This window comes from Mustelus asterias, chromosome 2, assembly GCF_964213995.1.
Source record: "Mustelus asterias chromosome 2, sMusAst1.hap1.1, whole genome shotgun sequence".
Lineage (NCBI taxonomy): Eukaryota > Metazoa > Chordata > Chondrichthyes > Carcharhiniformes > Triakidae > Mustelus > Mustelus asterias.
Genome location: NC_135802.1, coordinates 5,137,350 through 5,158,871, shown reverse-complemented (window position 1 = coordinate 5,158,871; position 21,522 = coordinate 5,137,350). Strand labels below are relative to the sequence as shown.

At 44.2% G+C, this 21,522-nt stretch overlaps 1 protein-coding gene across 1 annotated transcript in view; it reads left to right on the top strand.

Moving 5' to 3' along the window:
• The window catches only part of dgat1a (diacylglycerol O-acyltransferase 1a), a 121,241-nt gene that overhangs the window by 79,740 nt on the left and 19,979 nt on the right, over positions 1 to 21,522 (top strand). The window contains exons 7-12 of the mRNA XM_078230483.1: positions 961 to 1,089; positions 1,896 to 1,967; positions 7,975 to 8,078; positions 10,055 to 10,093; positions 11,879 to 11,920; positions 12,690 to 12,734. Coding sequence (XP_078086609.1) covers positions 961 to 1,089; positions 1,896 to 1,967; positions 7,975 to 8,078; positions 10,055 to 10,093; positions 11,879 to 11,920; positions 12,690 to 12,734 — 431 coding nt within the window. The remainder of the gene's footprint in view (positions 1 to 960; positions 1,090 to 1,895; positions 1,968 to 7,974; positions 8,079 to 10,054; positions 10,094 to 11,878; positions 11,921 to 12,689; positions 12,735 to 21,522) is intronic.

Here is a 21,522-nt window from a genome sequence, read left to right as displayed (position 1 = left end):
TTACTGATCACCCCAGTTACTCCTCCTTCCAGATCATTTATATAAATCACAAACAGCAGAGGTCCCAATACAGAGCCTGCGGAACACCACTAGTCACAGGCCTCCAGCCGGAAAAAGACCCTTCCACTACCACCCTCTGTCTTCTATGACCAAGCCAGTTCTCCACCCATCTGTGGAGATGACTGACAGCTGTTCAGCTAACTGGTCTAAGGTTTCCCGCTATCTGTCTTCCTCCTTTCTTCAAAATGAGTGTTAGATTTGTGGTTTGCAATTCATTGGGACCTTTCCAAAATCTAGGGATATTTCAAAAGATTACAATCAATGTCTCCAGCATCTCTGCAGCTGCTGCTTTAAAGACCCGAGTGTGCAGGCCATTGGATCCAGGAGACTTTTCAGCCTTTGGTTTTCCTAGTACTATTTTGTTCGTGATAGTTTAAATTTACCCACTCCCTCGTGTTACTGGGGACAGGAGCCTGGTGGTAATGTTACTGTACCATTAATACAGAAGCCCAGAATAATGTTTTGGAAACAGGAGTTGAAGTCCCACTACAGCAGCAACAGCTGGGGGGGATTTAAATTCAAATCATTAATAAACATGGAATAAAATTCTTGTTCCATTAATGATGACCATGAACCTACCAGATTGTCATAAAAACCCATCTGGTTCACTCATGTCCTTCCAGGAAGGAAATTTGTTGTCCTTACCTGGTCTGGCATACACACGCCTCCAAACTTACAGCAATGTGGTTGACTCTGAACTGCCCTCTGAAATGGCCTCGCCAGCCACTCAGTTCATGGGCAAATAAGAATGGGCAATGCATGCTGGCTTTGCCAAGAGTGAATTAACAAAAAACATTCTTCCCTTGGGGTCCCTTTACTATGAGATCATCATTTCTGTCTCATTGCACATTCTCGCATCTGAAATGTATTGTTCTCAGAAACTTGTCTCTTGTTCCACAGTTGGTGCGGTGATGGCGCTGATGTGCTACACCATTCAGTTCCTCAAGCTCTACTCGTACAAGGATGTAAACAAATGGAGCAGAGAATTGCGCAGAGCCAAAGTCAAAACGCTGTCTCGGTCTCTGTCAGGTGAGAAGCACTTTTCACAACTCCAAAACATCCACTTTACAACCATGAAAACAGAAACTGCTGGAAATGCTCAGCCAGTCAGGCCCATCTGTAGCAAGAGAAACAGGGTTAATGTTACAGATCGATGATCAGTCATCAGAACTAATTCTTTCTGAAGTATTGATGGGAAATGTTGGTCCAACAGTAGGAATGCTCACAACTGTTCTCCAAATCCCCACTGTCAGGCAAACCAGCAATAACTGCATTACAATAGTGTGGCGAGACCTTCCCGCCACATTGACCATTCATGCTCAGTGTACTGATCTGTGAGTAGACATGGGTAGAATTCCTCTGTTCTTGTCTGACTCGTCCCATGGGATCTTGTACCTCTACCTGAAACGGTAGATATTTGCAATGCCAGACTGCTTGAACTACACTGAAAGGTCAGCCTGGACCTTGGGCTGGGCTTGGACTCTCGATTTTATGACCATGTGTCTCACCCTCAAACTCGGAAGAACTCCTGTTACGCCGTGGGATATTTGTGTTTTGAGGGAAATTCTTCAACAACAGAATCAGTTTACTGCTGTGGATGTTTGATTTGATTTAATTTTGTCACATGTATCGTGATACAGTGAAAAGTACTGTGTCTTGCGAAGGAAAGGAGAGGGTGCAGAATATAGTGTTGCAGTCAGAGGGTGAAGAGAAAGATCAGCTTAATATATGGTAGGTCCATTCAAAAGTCTGACGTGCTCTCAGACTTTGCTTTGAGTGTGGACGTTATTTGGGTTTGAACTGTAGCTGGAATAACTTTACAATTCCTTTTGTAGCTCCTGGTTTGAAAGAGAATGGAGAAGCAGTGCAATCAGTCGTCATATATCCAGGAAACCTGACGTACAAAGGTGAGGAGGTTTCCAAATTCTTAAGTTGAAAGTCCTGTTTGTTGGCACCTTGATAGCTCAGAGATGATCCTAGTCATGGGCTGTAGGTGAGACTTCCTGTGCTGTGGCTGCAGCTGGGAATTTCTGCAGCCCCTGGGGCTCAGTCAGTCATTTGTCTTTAAGTTGCAGGGACATGGGGCAAGGCAGTGCTTGTTGTACGTAGGGTTTGTTGGGCAGGTGAAGGGAATGCAGATAGTCCACGTGCTTTTTATCATGAACCTCCTGTTAGCCACCCAACAAATTTACCACAGCCTGCTGTTGGTCTTTGAGACAAATGTTCATTCAAGGGGAAAGCTAAAGATACCAGGTGGAATTTTCCAGCTGTTCACGTCAGCGGGATTCTCCAGTCCCGCTGCAGTGAATGCAGATTTGGCTGAGTGCCAAGTTCTCCATCCTCGCTTGTAGTGGCAGCGGGGCGTGAACGGCCGGAGAATTCCAGCCACTACGTCTGCAAGGCTGAGCGAGAGAACGAGCGGAATTAATTGGATAGTTCTTTTCAGAGAGCTATCACGGGCACAATGGGCCAAATGTCCTGCTCCTGTGTTGTATGATTCTATAGGTCACTCGGCATGAAATGCCCCTGTATAATTCAAGCGCCTCAACACAAATTGAAGTGTTGAACTCTGTTACCGTAAGTTTACTGTGCCTGTTTTCGTCATTGTATACAAGTAATATTTCATCATGAATAGCACCCTTCCATCCCAAGACATCTGGAGTATGGGTTCTGCTGTATCCTCATATTCATAATCTTTGGACTGTCTTTGAGCATTTGCTTAAACATTGGTTCCTGCTGCTCCTTTCACTGAATCTACACAGGAGCAAATGAGGGAGGCAGAGAGAAAAGCGCGCACAAATCTGAAGATTATCCACTTTCCTCTTTCCAAGATGAGTTTGACTCCAGTAACTAAATTCCACAAGCTTGAGTGTACAATCAGAAAGGAATTGATTAATCATCAAGGCTAATAAATTCCTCCTCACTACTCATTTAACTTCCTGCCAGTGACTAGTTTGGTGTGGGTGGGTTTGAGCTCCTTGTGCTGTCCCATATAAAGTTTGGACATTTTGGGTTCATCAGATGACAAGGGCAAGTTATCATCTTCAGGAGAGCTCAGGGGGTAAGGTAACTTCAGTTACAGACCATGCTCAGCTCCATTGAGTATGGATTTGCAAAGTGACATGGCTCTGAAAAACAGTTTGATCCTTCAGCACAATACAGCAGGTGATCAAGAAGGCAAATGGAATGTTGGCCTTTATCGCGAGAGGGATGGAGTATAAAAGCAGGGAGGTCTTGCTGCAATTGTACAGGGTACTGGTGAGGCCGCACCTGGAGTACTGTGTACAATTTTGGTCCCCTTATTTAAGAAAGGATATATTAGCATTGGAGGGGGCACAGAGAAGGTTCACCAGGTTGATTCCGGAGATGAGGGGGTTAGCTTATGAGGAGAGATTGAGTAGACTGGGCCTGTACTCATTGGAGTTTAGAAGGTTGAGGAGAGATCTTATAGAGACATATAAGATAATGAAGGGGCTGGATAGGGTAGAAGCAGCGACGTTATTTCCACTAACAATGGAAACAAGAACTGGGGGGCATAGCCTCAAAATACGGGGGAGTCAATTTAGAACAGAGTTGAGGAGGAACTTCTTCTCCCAGAGGGTAGTGAATCTTTGGAATTCTCTGCCCAATGAAGCAGTAGAGGCTACCTCGTTAAATGTGTTTAAGTCACAGATAGATAGATTTTTAACCATTAAGGGAATTAAGGGTTATGGGGAGCGGGCGGGTAAGTGGAACTGAACCCACTCTCAGATCAGCCATGATCTTATTGAATGGCGGAGCAGGCTTGAGGGGCCAGATGGCCTACTCCTGTTCCTATTTCTTATGTTCTTCTGTTCTTATGTTCTTACAATAATTCCTCACTGATAACTGGTTTATTTTATCTTATGTGATAGTTGCTGATGTTGAGAAACTCTTCAGAATGAGGAACATTGGAACAGGCATAGTCCATTCAGCCCCTCAAGTCTGTTCTGCTATTGAGTAAGGTCTTGGCTGATCTTCAGATTAACTCCATTTATTTTCATTTTCAATTCCACGATCATTGATAGGCTCTCCGAATCAAACCATCAATCTCAGCTTCCAGTAGTGAAGAAAAGAGGGCGAGGCAAAATTCCCGAAGGCAGAGCAGTGTAGGAACATGGAGTGCTCTGTCTCAGGAGATAGTTGAAGCAGAGACCTGGGAAAATGGATCAACGTTTTGAGGAATTTGGGGAGATTACAGGGCAGTGGGATTAGTTTCAGATTATTCAAGCAAAGAGTTGTTGTTTTAATCCAGATCATTCGGTGGTGCAGGACCAAACTAAAGCCTAAACTTTACACATTTGTAAAGTTTTATTTAGCGAAACAGGGCCCGATTCTCCCGTTTTGAGACCAAGTGCCCACACCGGCAGGAACACGGGAATGTTTCCCACTGGTGTTGGCAGCATCTGTCAGGTGGGATTCACCCACCTGAAAGGTGCAGATGAGCTCATTTTAAGCAACCTGCCGGCCAGACCTCCTGTTCAGAGGTCCACCCACCCCCCTCTCCCACTGATATAGATCAGTTGGAGACTTGGGCGGAGAGATGGCAGATGGAGTTTAATCCGGACAAATGTGAGGGAATGAATTTTGGAAGGTCTAATACAGATAGGAAATATGCAGTAAATGGCAGAACCCTTAAGAGTATTGATAGGCAGAGGGATCTGGGTGTACAGGTACACAGGTCACTGAAAGTGGCAATGCAGGTGGAGAAAGTAGTCAAGAAGGCATACGGCATGCTTGCCTTCATCGGCCAGGGCATTGAGTTTAAAAATTGGTAAGTCATGTTGCAGCTTTATAGAACTTTAGTTAGGTCACACTTGGAATATAGTGTTCAATTCTGGTCGTCACACTACCAGAAGGATGTGGAGGCTCTGGAGAGGGTACAGAAAAGATTTACCAATATGTTACCTGGTATGAAGGGCATTAGCTATGAGGAGAGGTTGGAGAAACTTGGTTTGTTCTCACTGGAATGACGGAGGTTGAGGGGAGACCTGATAGAAGTCTACAAGATTATGAGAGGCATGGTCAGAGTGGATAGTCAGAAGCTTTTTCCCCAGGGTGGAAGAATCAATTACTAGGGGGCATAGGTTTAAGGTGCGAGGGGCAAGGTTTAAAAGAGATGTACGAGGCAGATTTTTTACACAGAGTAGTGGGTGTCTGGAACCCATTGCCAGGGGAGGTAGTGGAAGTGGATACAGTAGTGACTTTTAAGGGGTGACTTGACAAGTACATGAATAGGATGGGAATAGAGGGCTATGGTCCCCGGAAGGGTAGGGGGTTTTAGTTAAGAGGGGCAGCATGGTCGGTGCAGGCTTGGAGGGCTGAAGGGCCTGTTCCTGTGCTGTAATTTTCTTTGTTCTTTGACCACAGGAGCACCACCAACTCCTCACCAAATAGGGGTATTTCCACCCACCCACAAATCACATGTACCCTAGCTGGAGATTCCCCTCAAAGTCACTCACTATCCTGACTTGGAAATATATCGCTGTTCCTTCACTGTCGCTGGGAACTCCCTCCCTAACAGCACTGTGGGTGTACCTACACATGATGTGGAGATGCCGGCGTTGGACTGGGGTGAGCACAGTAAGAGTTTTAACAACACCAGGTTAAAGTCCCAACAGGTTTATTTGGTAGCAAACACCATTAGCTTTCGGAGCGGACGAAGGAGCAGCGCTCCGAAAGCTAATGGTGTTTGCTAACAAATAAACCTGTTGGACTTTAACCTGGTGTTGTTAAAACTCTTCCGGTGTACCTACACCTCAGGGACTGCAACAGTTTAAGAAGGCAGCTCACCAGCACCTTCTGAAGGGCAATTAGAGATATGCTACAAATGTTGGCCTGGCCAGCGACACCCACATTCCGTGAATGAATTTTTAAAATTATGTTTTAAGCTTTAATAATTTTCCTGTTAAATTATATATTAAATTATGCTGAACTAATAAGTTATGTTCCCTTTATTTAAATCCTTCACCATTGTGAAAGGATTTTTAAGAAAGCTTTGAGTAAGTTTGGTAATCAGTTTGCAGGAATTTCAGTAAGGTCACCTCCTAGTTTCCTCAACAGGCAGAAGCCAAACCAGTTCTGGTGACGTTTCCTCAGTTACTGGCTCAGGGATTGCCTAACATTTTCCTTATGACACATCCTTCCCCTGGCTGATGAGTACTCGAACAGAATGGAGCAAGATATATCTGTTGGTCACGTACCTGCTGAGTTAGGGTTTCTGAGTTTGTGTAGGATGCTGGAACTAAGCCTATTCTGCCCCCTGCTGACTATAACCCGCAAATATTTGTACCTTAATTGAAGTGAAGATTTTTAAAACATCCTTTAACAGGGAAGGTTGGGATGGATCTTTTGCTGAGGTCATAGTGAAAATTGCACTAAGTTTAGTCACCCCCGTGTTCTTTCTTGGAAGCCAAGATAAAAAAGGAAAAAATGACATGCATTTTGATATAGATCCTTCAGGACTTCAGGAAATCTGCAGTTTGGATAGAGGATGTGAATATGGGAGTAGGCCATTCGGCCCCTCAAGCATGCCCGCCATTCAGCTAGATTATGAAGCCTCAGTGCCTTCTTGCTGCACTACAAAGCTATCGACCTCTGCTTTGAACATTCTCAGATGCTGAACCCCCATAGCCCTCTCGGGTAGTAAATTCCAAAGATTCACCACCCTCTAACTGGAGAAATTCCTCCTCATCCCAGTCCTGAATCGCCTGCACCTTATTCTAACACCGTGTCCCCCAGTTCTACACCACACCCCCCAATCAGGGGAAACTCCTTACTGCATCTACTCTATCGAGCCCGTAAGAAGTTTATACACTTCAATGAGATCGCCCCTTATTCTACTAAACTTTGCATACAGGGCCAGTCACCTCAATCTTTCCTCATAGGACAACCCCCCAACCCAGGAATTAGTCTGGTGGATCTTTGTTACATTCTCTCTCTGGCCAGTATACCCTTGTTTAGGTAAGGAGATCAAAACTTCACACAATCCTGGTGAGGTCTCTACAATTGCTGCAAAAACTTATTTACCCCCCATGTAATCAAATCCCCTTGCAATTAAAGGCCAACATACTATTTGCCTTCCTAATTGCTTATGGTACCAGAATGTTGGCTTTCACTGACTTATGAACAAGGGCACCCAGGTCCCTTTGGACATCAACACTTTCCAATCTCTCCCCATTTAAGAAATACTCCGCATTTCTGTTTTTTCTACTAAGTTGATAATTTCACATTTTTCCACATTATATTCCATCTGCCATGTTCTTGCCCACTCACTGAGCCTCTCTAAATCTCCTTGAAGCTTCTTTGCATTCTCCTCACAGCTCACATTCCCACCAAGTCCTGTGTAATCAGCAAACTCGGAAATGTTACATTTGGTCCCCACATCCATATCATTGATATATATATTAAAGAGAAACTTCTTTTATACAGTGAGTTATAATCTGGAATGCAGAGGTTGAAAACGATGGAAGCAGATCAGTAATAAATTTCAAAAGGAAACATGCATCAAATTGCAGGGCTATGGAAAAAGAGCATGGGTGTGAGATGAACTGGATAGCCTGTTCAAAGAGCTGGCATCAGCATGATGGGCCAAATGGCCTCCAGTGCTGTCAGATTATATGATTTATTGCCCAATCCGGATTACCCTTGAGAAGATGTTGGTAAGGCTTTCATTTGACTGTATGGTGAAGGTACTCCCACTAGTGGTTTGATATGGTGGATTACACTACTTTGGAAGAACATTTGGAGTCAACCATGTTGGTGTGGGACTGGAATCACTTATAGGTCCAAACTGGCGATGGAGGTCAGCAAGTTTCCTTTCCTACCATTCTTTGTTTCTTTTACTTTCGTTGCCTCCCCCTTATTTTATGCATTTTGTTTCCATTTGTTTTCTAGACATGTATTACTTCCTATTTGCTCCCACCCTCTGCTATGAGCTAAATTTCCCCCGGTCGCCCCGAATCCGCAAGCGGTTCCTGCTGAGGAGAATGTTTGAAATGGTGAGCAATTTTAGACACAATTCCATCCCAGAATCTCTCAAAAGCTAGATCCTCCTGACCTCCAGAATCTTCCCAAAGTTGGGGAGGGACAAGAATGTTTTTTTGCAAGCATCTCCCTCAGAAAGGAAAATGGAAACTCCTTTTGTGGCTGAAGTGGGACTAAATGGACAAGGAGATGGATATACATTGTAAATAGCAGTGAATCAGCAGGTTCTCCCCATTCCTCCAATAGATAGCAGCTCCCACTATGGTGCATCAATAACCCTGCAGCAGGGCATTCTTCATGTGTGAATCGAAATGGTACCAGTTCATAGAATCCCTACAGTACAGAAGGAAGCCATTTGGCCCATCGTGTCTGCACCGACAACAATCCCACCCAGGCCCTATCCCTGTAACCCCGCTAATTCCTCAAACCGATGCATCCCGGGACACTAAGGGGCAATTTCGCGTGAACAATCAACCTAACCCGCACATCTTTGGACTGTGGGAGGAAACCAGAGCACCCGGAGGAAACCCATGTAGACATGGGGAGAATGTGCAAACTCCACACGGACAGTGACGCGAGCTGGGAATCGAACCCAGGTCCTTGGAGCTGTGAGGCAGCAGTGCTAACCACTGTGCCGCCCTGTTGACTGGAGGGTTGAGGTGGAGGAAACTATAGATGGACCTCACTTAATGTCTGTGTGCATATTTCTCCAGCCAATTATAAACTCTGACTTTATTCACCATTCTGAGCCTATTTTGGAACAAGTGGTGCCAGAAGAATGGAATGTCTCCAAGCTTGCATTGTTACATGTCTAATACTCGTACTGGGGGCTGGAATAGCTTATTCAAAACAGGTGACCCTCCTGCATTGCCAGCACAGTTGCTCCTTTTCCCCATTATGCAGTGTTTTTGCAGCAAATGGATATGCCTTTGTAAATTCCTGATGGTGGGATTATATGTTCATTCTCCATTAACAAGTCTCCTGTTCAGATCTGCTGTCACCACAGAAACTAAGCACTTCGACAGCAGACCATTTCATATTTAAAGTATTGATATCTGTTTTGGGCACCGCAACTCAAAGGATCTGTTGACCAGGAATGGGGAGTATCGTGTAAATTCACCCGTTAACAGAGCTTAAAGAATTAAATTAAATAACATTGTCATTTATTAAGAGAAGGAATGACATGTTTCTATAGCACTTTCATTAACTACTGAACATCTCAAGGTGCTTAACAGCCAATGAAGTACTTTTGGAGTGTGATTACTATCGTGGTGTAGGAAACACAGCAGCCAGTTTGCACACAGCAAGATCCCATAAACAGCAATGTGATAATGAGCAGGTAATCTGTTTTATGATATTGATTGAGGGATAAATATTGGCCAGGGCACGAGGGATAACGCCCCGCTCTTCTTCCAAATAGTGCCGTGGGATCTTTTATAGCCACTGAACCTTTGGTTTAAAATCCCATCCAAAAGATGGCATCTCCGACAGTGCAGCACTCCCTCATCACTGTGCTATAGTGTCAGCCCCCTGGATTTTTGTACTCGAGCCCTGGAGTGGGACTTGAAACTCGGCGAAAAGTGCTGGCAACTGAGCCATAATCCCTGGGTTTAGATGGATGAGGGGTGATCTGTTCAAGGCATTTAAATTGATCAAAGGATTCAAGAGATGGGTACAGAGGGAAAACCTTAATTTGTTGAGGATTCCAGTATAAATGGCACAGATTTAAAACTAGAGGGAGATGATTTTGAAGTGATATCAGGAAGCACCTTCCCTCAGGGTCATAGAGATCTGGAACAGCAAAATGCTCTGGATGATTGGGTCAATTGAAATGTTAAAGACTCGGGTTGATCTCAGGGTAAGAAGCCATGATATAATAGAATGGTGGAACAGGCTCGAGGGGCTGAATGGTTTACTCCTATTTTGATATAATAGGAACTTGCCACTCCTCCCACATATTGGTTTGATGTTTATTTTTTTTCCTTTGCAGCTTTTCCTCATCCAATTACAAGTGGGGTTAATTCAGCAGGTGAGTAAATTCTGAGTTTGGAGTGACGCACTGTGATTATCACAGGCTCAGCTGAGGCTAACATTGGACAATTCAGGCCCCAGAGTGAAACCTGGGTGAGAGATTCAAACTTTGTTAAAAACCATGGAAGAAAGTTATTGGGCAAATTTACAGGAGTCTGCTGAAGAACAGTTAAGACACAGAATAAGAGGAAAAATTAACTATATTATACCAGACAAGACATTAGAAGGATCTCGATATAAATGTAAGAACTTGCTTCAAATTCACTCTACCCCTTTACCCCAAAAACATCTTTTCCACAACCTTGACATTGAGGCTTCTCGCTTTGACTGGTACTGTTGCGAAAGGTTTTCTTTCTTTGAATTCCTGAGCATTCACTCAATGTTTTTCACCCAACTCTTTTCTCTCCGAAACAACCAAGGGTAAGCACATTAAACTCAGTCTTCCAGTAGCACCTCTGCTAAACTGATCATTTCACTGAGTTCTGTAACTGACTAGGTTAACTACTTTCGAGAAAGAAATAGCCTGTCCTTCCCTCACAAACCTCTTCCCTTCTCTCATTGCCTCTTCCTGCTTTTCCGTCTCAGTGCTCTCATTTATACATCAGTGCTATCTTGCTTCAACCACTGCATGGAACTTTTAGTGCATAGCAGCTCCTGTCTGCAACTAGTGACTCTTTAAATGACTGGGACCTCCCAGCATTTTTCTTTGTGATTTGTTTTTATGCTCTTTTATTTGCAGTCTTGAGAAGTCTCTGAGGATTTGAGCCCGGCTCCTGATGTAACAGGGGCATTCTGCACATTCTAGGTTATACTTATACCATGGACATGGAAGCCTTCAACTTTTATAGCACCTCAGTGGATCACAAAGTGATTCACTGTCAATTAATGACTTTAAAGGTGCAGTCACTGTCACAATGTAGGGCATGTGGCATCCAATTTGCACACAGCAAGCTCCCACATTCCACCTCATTTGTTTTGAGATTTTGGTTGAGATCTAAATGTTATCCAGGGCACCAGAGGGAATTTCCTGCTCTTATTTGAATAGCGCAGCTGTATCGAGGCGAGAGGACTTGATTTAGTATTGCATCAAAAAGATGACACCTTCAACAGTGCAGAACCCCTCAGTCCTGCACTGGATAATTTGCCTAGATTGTGTGCTTGAGTTGTGATACAGGTCAGGTCCACGTGGACAGTAACAGTGAGGGTTGATGTATTCTCATAGCCAGAATCTCTCTCCCCAGCCCCAACTATTCATGTTGACTGATTCTTTGCCTTTTTTCCCCAAAGAGTCTGTCTGACGCCCAACCTGTGCGTCTGTCGTCCTGGACACATTAGCCCATCCATCATTACTTTGCAGTCCTGATGTATGAACAACATATCACCACCCAGATCAGTGGAAAAGGACAGGAATACAATCCACTGATGTATAATGTCCTACACTGAGATAAGCAATCTCTTCACTCGGAGGGTAATAAACCTTTGGATTTCTAACCCCAGAGGGCTGCAGAAGCTCAGTCATTGAGTATGTCCAAGACAGGGATAGACTTGTTCGATAGAAATCTGGGTAATAATGACATTAAGAGATATGGAGATAGCATGGGACAATGGCGTTGAGATAGAAGATCAGTCATGATCTAGTTCAATGGACGAAGCAGCTTCAAGGGGCTGAATGGCCTTATCCAGTTCCTATGTGCTGGGTGCTGAATTCTGTAACTTTGTATTAAATGTCTTGCACAGATATATTTTCAAGTTGAGAGACATAGTTTCTCTTTTCTTTCATTAGTGGATGGTGCCAGCTATACAGAATTCCATGAAGCCATTCAAAGTAAGTAATTGGTTATATCATTAAACACATATTTTATTTCTGTTTTTAACCATCACCATTGATGGATCCATAAATCTTCTAAACTGTTTGTTGGGTGTGCACATGGAACAAATTAAACAAATATCAGCATTGAGGAATTTGAACAAATGGATCTATTTTTGCAGCATTATAGATACTCACACCTGTCTCGGGTTCTCAATTCTGAAATTCTCTCCTCCATCTTCCTTTCGGATGCCTTTCATTTACAGAGTAAAGCTCCCTCTACACTGTCCCCCCCCCATCAAACACTCCCAGGACAGGTACAGCACGGGGTTAGATACAGAGTAAAGCTCCCTCTACACTGTCCCCCATCAAACACTCCCAGGACAGGTACAGCACGGGGTTAGATACAGAGTAAAGCTCCCTCTACACTGTCCCCATCAAACACTCCCAGGACAGGCACAGCACGGGGTTAGATACAGAGTAAAGTTCTCTCTACATTGCCTCAAGTATTGTGTTTTTTATTCCTCACATACCTGAGGATTCAAACGTTGTACATTGCAAGGGTCTCTTGATCTTGAGTCTGAAGCCTTGGATTTAGTTTTTCTCGAAATTAGATTAAATTTTAGTTAAGCTTGATGATCTTTCTCCCCCTCAGTTTTTACAGCAGTTTCTCCGTGCAGACATCTGTTTAGCATGTTTGGTATGCTTGCACAGTGATCGCTGTTGAAGACTTGGTGTTTAATGTTAATATGTGTTGATAATAATCGGTGCTAATTTTTAATTCCAGGATATGGACTATTCCAGGATCATGGAGCGCCTACTCAAGCTAGCAGTAAGTCATTTTCATTTGGAAGATAAGTTTAGAGTTATCTCTGTTCAATGCATTCTGCATCAGTAATGTTGCAAATTATTTATTCTCATTATGCATGTGGACAAGTTCCTAATCCCAATGGTGTTCTGTCATCTCCATAAGACCTTTGCTACAGCTCCCCCTCATACCTGCATCCTACATTGTCCAAAACGTGGACAATGGGCCGGATCTGGCCTGCAATTCCTTTTGAGCCTCTGCTATTTTACAGTTTTGGTGATTTTAAGTTTTATGTTTATTTTAGTAGTGTAAAAATTTGGGGGGAAATAATGGGAGGCTCTCCTGGCCAATATTTATCCATCAGCCAACACTGTTCAAACCACCTTGTTATTCCTCAAAAAATACAATCCAGTTTGTCAGAAAAACCTTCCCTTAAATAAAAACACAAAATGCTGGAAAAACCCAACAGGTCTGGCAGTATCTGTGGAAGAAGAAACAGAGCTAAGGTTTCAAGTCCATTTGACCCTTTTGGCTGCTGAGTTTCCTGTATTCCAACAGAGATTACATGTCAAAGATGTTGCATTAGTTATAAAGTGCTTTGGGACATCCTGGTGTTGAGGAAGGCACAGTGTCGCTCCAAGTCTTTTTCTTCTTTACATGCCATTATTTGTGGTACACATTTATCATCAGCAGCAACGCTCAGGGTATTGTGATGAAAATCTTTGTGATTTATCACTTGCTCCAATGATTCATTACATTATACAGAAGGTAAGCAGATAAGCAGCCCAAATAGATCTTGTTGTGATCCCTGATCAGGCTCCCAAATCTTGTTACAGTCTCGAGACAAAACCTCCAACTTTGTTACAGTCTGCTTGAGGACCAATAATTTTTTGTTTTAAAGTAGAGAAAATTCAAAATCCCAGTTACTACTTCAGAAAATGAAGCCACAAGATTCCAGTTTGAAACAAACAGAAGAAATGTTATGATGCATGAGTTAACAAAGCAAACAATCACTGTTATTCTTATACTCTAACATACGAAATGTGAATTAACAGACAGACTGTGGTCAAACACACCACACACTGTACATTAAATGGCAGACACAACCAAGACAGTACCCTGAATTTCTCAGCACTCACCCAGACGCCAGTCATCACTGAGTCACAAAGATTCTTTAAAATTCTGTCTTGCTCATGAGGAATTTCAGCTCCCGTCTTCCAAAGAGCTAAGCTGATCCCTCAACTCCACCTGAGTTCTATGGGTACAACCCTCACTCACAAGGTTCACTGCTCCAAATCTCTCTCAATCTGCTCTCCGTTCCAGTAGCTTTGGTCTCTTTTTGCAGTTGAGTTGATCTCTTATGGAGATTGCATCCCCCTATTTCAGCCTGGCATTTAACTCCAGCATTTAACCACATGCACGGTCCCAGCTCCTCAGCCACGCTGCTGCTGTCAGTGGATTCACAGAAGGTTCAATTAGATTGGAAGATAGCATTATTCAAAACGACTAGACAGAAAGCGGGAAACTACGGGTCAGTTAGCCTAACATCTGTCATAAGGAAATTGTTAGAAGCTATTATTGAAGAAGTTATAGCAGAGCACTTGGATAAGCTGAAGGTAATCAGGCAGAGTCAAAAACAGAAAATGCTGGAAAACCACAGCAGGTCTGACAGCATCTGTGGGGCTAAAGGTAGACAAGTCTCCTGGTCCTGATGGAATGCATCCCAGGGTACTAAAAGTGAATGCGGGAGCAATAGCAAATGCACTAGTGGTAATTTATCAAAATTCGCTGGACTCTGGGGTGGTTCCCACAGATTGAAAAACAGCAAATGTGTCGCCACTGTTTAAAAAAAGGAGGTAGACAAAAGGCAAGTAACTGTAGGGAAAATGCTTGAATCTATCATCAAGGAAGAAATGTTGAAGAGCATCAAGTTAGATAAATCGCCGGGACCGGATGGGATGTACCCCAGGTTACTGTGGGAGGCGAGGGAAGAGATTGCTGATCCTCTGGCGATGATCTTTGCATCATCAATGGAGACGGGAGAGGTTCTGGAGGATGGTGGATGTGGTTCCGTTATTCAAGAAAGGGAGAAGAGATAGCCCAGGAAATTATAGACTGGTGAGTCTAACCTCAGTGGTTGGTAAGTTGATGGAGAAGATCCTGAGAGGTAGGATTTATGAACATTTGGAAAGGAATAGTGTGATCAGAAGTAGCCAGCACGGCTTTGTCTGAGGCAGATCATGCCTTACGAGTCTGATTGAGTTTTTTGAAGATGTGATTAGACACTTAGACGGGGGAAGAGCGGTAGATGTGGTTTATATGGATTTCAGTAAGGCGTTTGATAAGGTGCCCCATGCAAGGCTTATGGAGAAAGTGAAGGGGCATGGGATACAAGGGGACGTTGCTTCGTGGATTCAGAACTGGCTTGCCCACAGAAGGCAAAGAGTGGTTGTAGATGGGTCTTTTTCAGAGTGGAGGTCAGTCACCAGTGGGGTGCCCCAGGGATCTTTGGGACCCTTGCTCTTTGTGATTTTTTATAAATGACCTGGATGAGGTAGTGGAAGGATGGGTTGGCAAGTTTGCTGATGACACAAAGGTTGGAGGTGTTGTGGATAGTGTAGAGGGATGTCAGCAGTTGCAACGAGACGTAGATAAGATGCAAGACTGGGCGGAGAAGTGGCAGATGGACTTCAACCCAGATAAGTGTGTGGTGGTTCATTTTGGCAGGTCGAATAGGATGGAAGAATATAATATTAAGGGTAAGACGCTTGGCAGTGTGGAAGAGCAGAGGGATCTTGGGATCCGGGTTCATAGGACGCTCAAAGCAGCGTCGCAGGTAGAGGCTGTGGTTAAGAAGGTATGGAATACTGGCCTTCATCAATAGAGGAATTGAGTTTAGAAATCGGGAGATAATGCTGCAGCTGTATAGGACCCTGGTCAGACCCCACCTGGAGTACTGTGCCCAGTTCTGGTCGCCTCATTACAGAAAGGATGTGGGAGCCATAGAACGGGTGCAGAGGAGATTTACGAGGATGTTGCCGGGATTAAGTGGTATCCCTAATGAGGATAGGTTGAGAGAGCTAGGTCTTTTCTCCTTGGAGAGGCGAAGGATGAGAGGTGACCTGATAGAGGTGTATAAGATGTTGAGAGGTATTGATAGAGTGGATTTTCAGAAGCTTTTACCCAGGGCTGAAATGGTTGTCACGAGAGGCCACAGGTTTAGGGTGCTGGGGAGTAGGCACAGAGGAGATGTTAGGGGTAAGTTTTTCACTCAGAGGGTGGTGGGTGCGTGGAATCGGCTGCCGGAAGTGGTGGTGGAAGCAGATTCGATTGAGTCTTTTAAGAAACTTTTGGATAGGTTCATGGAGGTTAGTAAGACAGAGGGTTATAGATGAGCCTAGAAGGTAAGGAAATTGTTCGGAGCAACTTGTGGGCTGAAGGGCCTGTTTGTGCTTTAGCTTTTCTATGTTCAAAATAGCGAGACATTTGGATATAAATTGTCCCATAGGTAAGGCGCAGCATGGGTTCATGAAGGGCAGGTCATGTTTGACTAATTTAGTGGAATTCTTTGAGAACATTACCTGTGGAGTGGTCAATGGGAACCTGTGGATGTGGTGTATCTGGATTTCCAGAAGGCATTTGACAAGGTGCCGCACTAAAGACTGCTACAGAAGATAAAGGTGCACGGTGTTATGGGTAATGTATTAGCATGGATGGGGGATTGGTTAACCAACAGAAAACAAAGAGTGGGGGTAAATGGGTGTTTTTTTGGTTGGCGATCAGTGACTAGTGGTGTACCTCAGGGATCAGTGTTGAGACCGCAATTGTTTTACGATTTACATAGATGATTTGGACCAAGTGTAGTGTGTCAAAATTCGCAGATGACACTAAGATGGGTGAAAGAGCAAAGTGTGCAGAGGATGCTGAAAGTCTGCAAAGGGATATAGATAATCTAAGTGAGTGGGCGAGGGTCTGGCAGATGGAATACAATGTTGGTAAATGTGAGGTCATCCATTTTGGTAGGAATAACAGCAAAATAGACTATTATTTAAATGGTAAAAAATTGCAGCATGCTGCTGTGCAGAGGGACCTGGGTGTCCTTGTGCAGGAATCTCAAGGAGTTGGTTTGCAGGTGCAGCAGGTAATTAAGAAGGCAAATGGAATTTTGTCCTTCATTGCTAGAGGGATGGAGTTTCAAAACAGCGAGGTTATGTTGCAGCTGTATAAGGTGCTGGTGAGGCCACACCTGGAGTACTGTGTATAGTTTTGGTCTCCTTACTTGAGAAAGGATATACTGGCACTGGAGGGGGTGCAGAGGAGATTCGCTAGGTTGATTCCAGAGTTGAGAGGGTTGGCTTATGAGGAGAGGCTGAGTAGACTGGGCCTATACTCATTGGAATTCAGAAGAATGAGGGGAGATCTTATAGAAACATATCAGATAGAAGCAGAGAAGTTGTTTCCACCGGCAGGTGAAACTAGAACTAGGGGGCATGGCCTCAAAATAGGGGGAAGCAGATTTGGGACTGAGTTGAGGAGGAACTTCTTCACACAAAGGGTTGTGAATCTGTGGAATTCCCTGCCCAGTGAAGCAGTTGAGACTACCTCATTGTTTTTAAGGCAAGGATAGATAAAGTTTTGAACAGTCAAAGAATTAAGGGTTATGGTGAGCGAGCAGGTAAGTGGAGTTGAGTCCACAAAATGATCAGCCATGATCTTATTGAATGGCAGAGCAGGCTCGAGGGGCCAGATGGCCTACTCCTGCTCCTAGTTCTTATGTTCTTAATTAGAGAATAAAGCCAATGTTTCGAGTCTAGAGGACCCTTCGTCAGAGCATCTGCAGTATTTTGTTTTAATCATGCAGAGTCAACATGGTTTGTAGAAGGGAAATCCTGTTCAATCAACTTATTGGAGTTCTCTGAGGAAATAACATGTGTGGTTTGATTTGATTTATTATTGTCACATGTATTAACATACAGTGAAAAGTATTGTTTCTTGCGCGCTATACAGACAAAACATACCGTTCATTGAGAAGGAAATGAGAGAGTGCAGAATGTAGTGTTACAGTCATAGCTAGGGTGTAGAGAAAGATCAACTTAATGCAAGGTAAGTCCATTCAAAAGTCTGACAGCAGCAGGGAAGAAGCTGTTCTTGAGTCGGTTGGTACGTGACTTCAGACTTTTATATCCTTTTCCCGAAGGAAGAAGGTGGAAGAGAGAATATCCAGGGTGCGTGGGCCTTTAACTATGCTGGCTGCTTTGCTGAGGCAGCGGGAAGTGTAGACAGAGTCAATGGATGGGAGGCTGGTTTGCATGATGGATTGGGCTACATTCACGACCTTTTGTAGTTCCTTGCGGTCTTGGGCAGAGCAGGAGCCAATACCAAGCTGTGATACAACCAGAAAGAATTATTTCTATGGTGCACCTGTAAAAGCTGGTGAGAGTCGCAGCTGACATGCCAAATTTCCTTAGTTTTCTGAGAAAGTAGAGGCGTTGGTGGGCTTTCTTAACTATAGTGTCGGCATGGGGGACCAGGACAGGTTGGTGGTGATCTGTACACTTAAAAACTTGAAGTTCTTGACCATTTCTACTTCATCCCCATTGATGTAGAAGGGGCATGTTCTCCTTTACGCTTCTTTAAGTCGATGACAATCTCCCTCATTTTGTTGACATTGAGGGAGAGATTATTGTTGCCACACCAGTTCACCAGATTCTCTATCTCATTCCTGTACTCTGTCTCATCATTGTTTGAGATCCGACCCACTAAGGTCACCACCAAGTGTCGTCAGCAAACTTGAAAATCGAATTGGAGGGGAATTTGGCCACACAGTCCTAAGTGTAGAAGGAGTAGAGTAGGGGGCTGAGAACACAGCCTTGTGGTGCACCGGTGTTGAGGATGATCGTGGAGGAGGTGTTGTTGCCTATCCTTACTGATTGTGGTCTGTGAGTTAGGAAGTTCAGGATCCAGTCGCAGAGGGAAGTGCTGAGGCCCAGGCCATGCAGTTTGGAGATGAGTTTCGTGGGGATAATAATGTTGAAGGCTGAGCTGTAGAGGAGAACAGGTGGATGTACTGAACCTAGATTTCCAGAAGGCATTTGATAAAGTGCTACATCAAGGGTTATTGTGGAAAATATAGGTTCATGGTGTAGGGGTAACATTGGTATGGATAGAAGATTGGCTAGCTAACAGGGAACAGAGTAGGCATAAATTAGTCTTTTTCAGGTTGGCCAGATGTAACAAGTGGCGTGCCACAGCGATCAGTGCTGGGGCCAACTGTTTACAGTTTATATAAATTGACTTGAGGAAGGGATTGAAGGGACGATTGCTAAATTTGCTGATGACACACGGATAGGTAGGAAAGTAAGGAGGGGCATGGTTCAAGGAGGGACAGGACTGGCAGCTTAACATTCCGGGATAAGGGAATGAAGGGGAAACAAAAGGGGATGGGGGAGTTGCATTGCTGGTTAGGGAGCAGATCACAGCTGTATTGAAGGAGGACACATTGGAGGGATTGTGCAGTGAGGCATTATGGGTAGAGCTCAGGAATAGGAAGGGTGAAATCACAATGTTGGGAGTGTACTATAGACCTCCCAACAGCCCGCAGGAGACAGAGGAGCAGTTGTGTAGTCAGATACTGAAAACGTGTTAAAAAAAAAAAGCAGGATAGTTATGGTGGGTGACTTTAACTTCCCCCATATTGAGTGGAACTCCCTTACAGCCAAGGGCGTGGATGGAAAGTAACTTGTTAGATGTGTCCAGGAGGGCTTTTTGATACAATATTTTTGACAATCCAACTAGGGAGGGGGCCATACTAGACTTGGTATTGGGGAATGGGCCAGGCCAGGTGATCAATGTTTTAGTTGGGGAGCATTTTGGGCTTAGCGACCATAATTCCATAAGATTTTGGGTAATCATGGATAAGGACAAGAGTGGCCCTCGGGTGAGGGAGCTTAATTGGGTGATGACCAATTACATCCAAATTACACAGGAATTGGGAATGTGGATTGGGAGCGGGTATTTGAGAGCAAGTCCATGTCTGGCATGTGCGAGGATTTTAAAGACCAGTTGATTGAAGTGCAGGACAGGCATATCCCCGCAAAAATGAAAGATCGAAATGGCAGGATTTGGGAACCATGGATTACAAAGGAAACTGTAAACTTAGGCAAAAGGAAAAAGGAAGCATTCGATGGGTCTAGGCATCTAAAAACTGACAAAGCCCTTGAGGAGTACAGCTAAAGTAGGAGGAACTTGAACATGGAATTAGGAGGGCTAAAAGAGGCCATGAAATGTCTTTGGCAAACAGGGTCAAGGAAAATCCCAAGGCTTTTTATGCAAATATTAGGAGCAAGAGGGTAACAAGAGAAAGAGTAGGCCCACTGGAGGACAATGGAGAGAAATTATGCGTGGAGCCACAGGAAGTGGGTGAAATCCTTAGAGTATTTTGTATCAGTATTCACCAAGGAGAATGACATGACAGATGTTGAGGTCAGGGATGGGTGTGTGAATGCTCTAGAGAATGTCAGTATATCAAAGGAGGAAGTGTTGGGTATTATAAATTGCATTAAAGTAGACAAGTCTCCGGGGTTAGATGGGATCTATCTCAGGTTACTGCGGGAAGCAAAGGGAGAAATAGCTGAGGCCTTAACAGATATCTTCACATCTTCTTTGACCACAGGTGAGGTTCCAGAGGACTGGAGAATAGCCAATGTTGTTCCCTTGTTTAAGAAAGGAAGCAGGGATAATCCAGGAAATTCTAGGCCAGTGAGTCTGATGTCAGTGGCGAGGAAGCTTTTGGAGAAGATACTAAGAGACAGGAAATATGCACATTTGGAAGAAAATGAATTGGTTAGTGACAGACAGCATGGTTTTGTATGGGGAAGATCATGTCTCACCAACTTGATTGCGTTTTTTGAAGAGGTGACAAAGTTAATTGATGAGAGAGGGCCTGTGGATGTAGTTTATATGGATTTTAGTCAGGCATTTGACAAGGTCCCACATGGCAGACTGGCACAAAAACTAAAATCACATGGGATTCGGGGCGGGCTGGCTAGATGGATACAGAACTGGCTTGGTGATAGAACACAGTAAGAAGTCTCACAACACCAGGTTAAAGTCCAACAGGTTTATTTGGTAGCAAATACCATAAGCTTTCGGAGCACTGCTCCTTCATCAGATGGAGTGGAAATGTGCTCTCAAACAGTGCAAACAGACAAAATCAAGTTGCAGAATACTGATTAGAATGCGAATCCTACAGCCAGCCAGGTCTTAAAGGTACAGACAATGTGGGTGGAGGGAACATTAAACACAGGTTAAAGAAATGTGTATTGTCTCCAGACAGAACAGCTAGTGAGATTCTACAAGCACAGGAGGCAAGCTGTGGGGGTTACTGATAATGTGACATAAATCCAACATCCCGGTTTAGGCTGTCCTCGTGTGCGGAACTTGGCTATCAGTTTCTGCTCAGCGACTCTGCGCTGTCGTGTGTCGTGAAGGCCGCCTTGGAGAACGCTTACCTGAAGATCCAAGGCTGAATGTCTGTGACTGCTGAAGTGCTCCCCCACAGGAAGAGAACAGTCTTGCCTGGTGATTGTCGAGCGGTGTTCATTCATCCGTTGTCGTAGCGTCTGCATAGTTTCCCCAATGTACCATGCCTCGGGACATCCTTTCCTGCAGCGCATCAGGTAGACAACGTTGGCCGAGTTGCAAGAGTAGGTACCGTGTACCTGGTAGATGGTGTTCTCACGTGAGATGATGGCATCCGTGTCGATGATCCGGCACGTCTTGCGGAGGTTGCTGTGGCAGGGTTGTGTGGTGT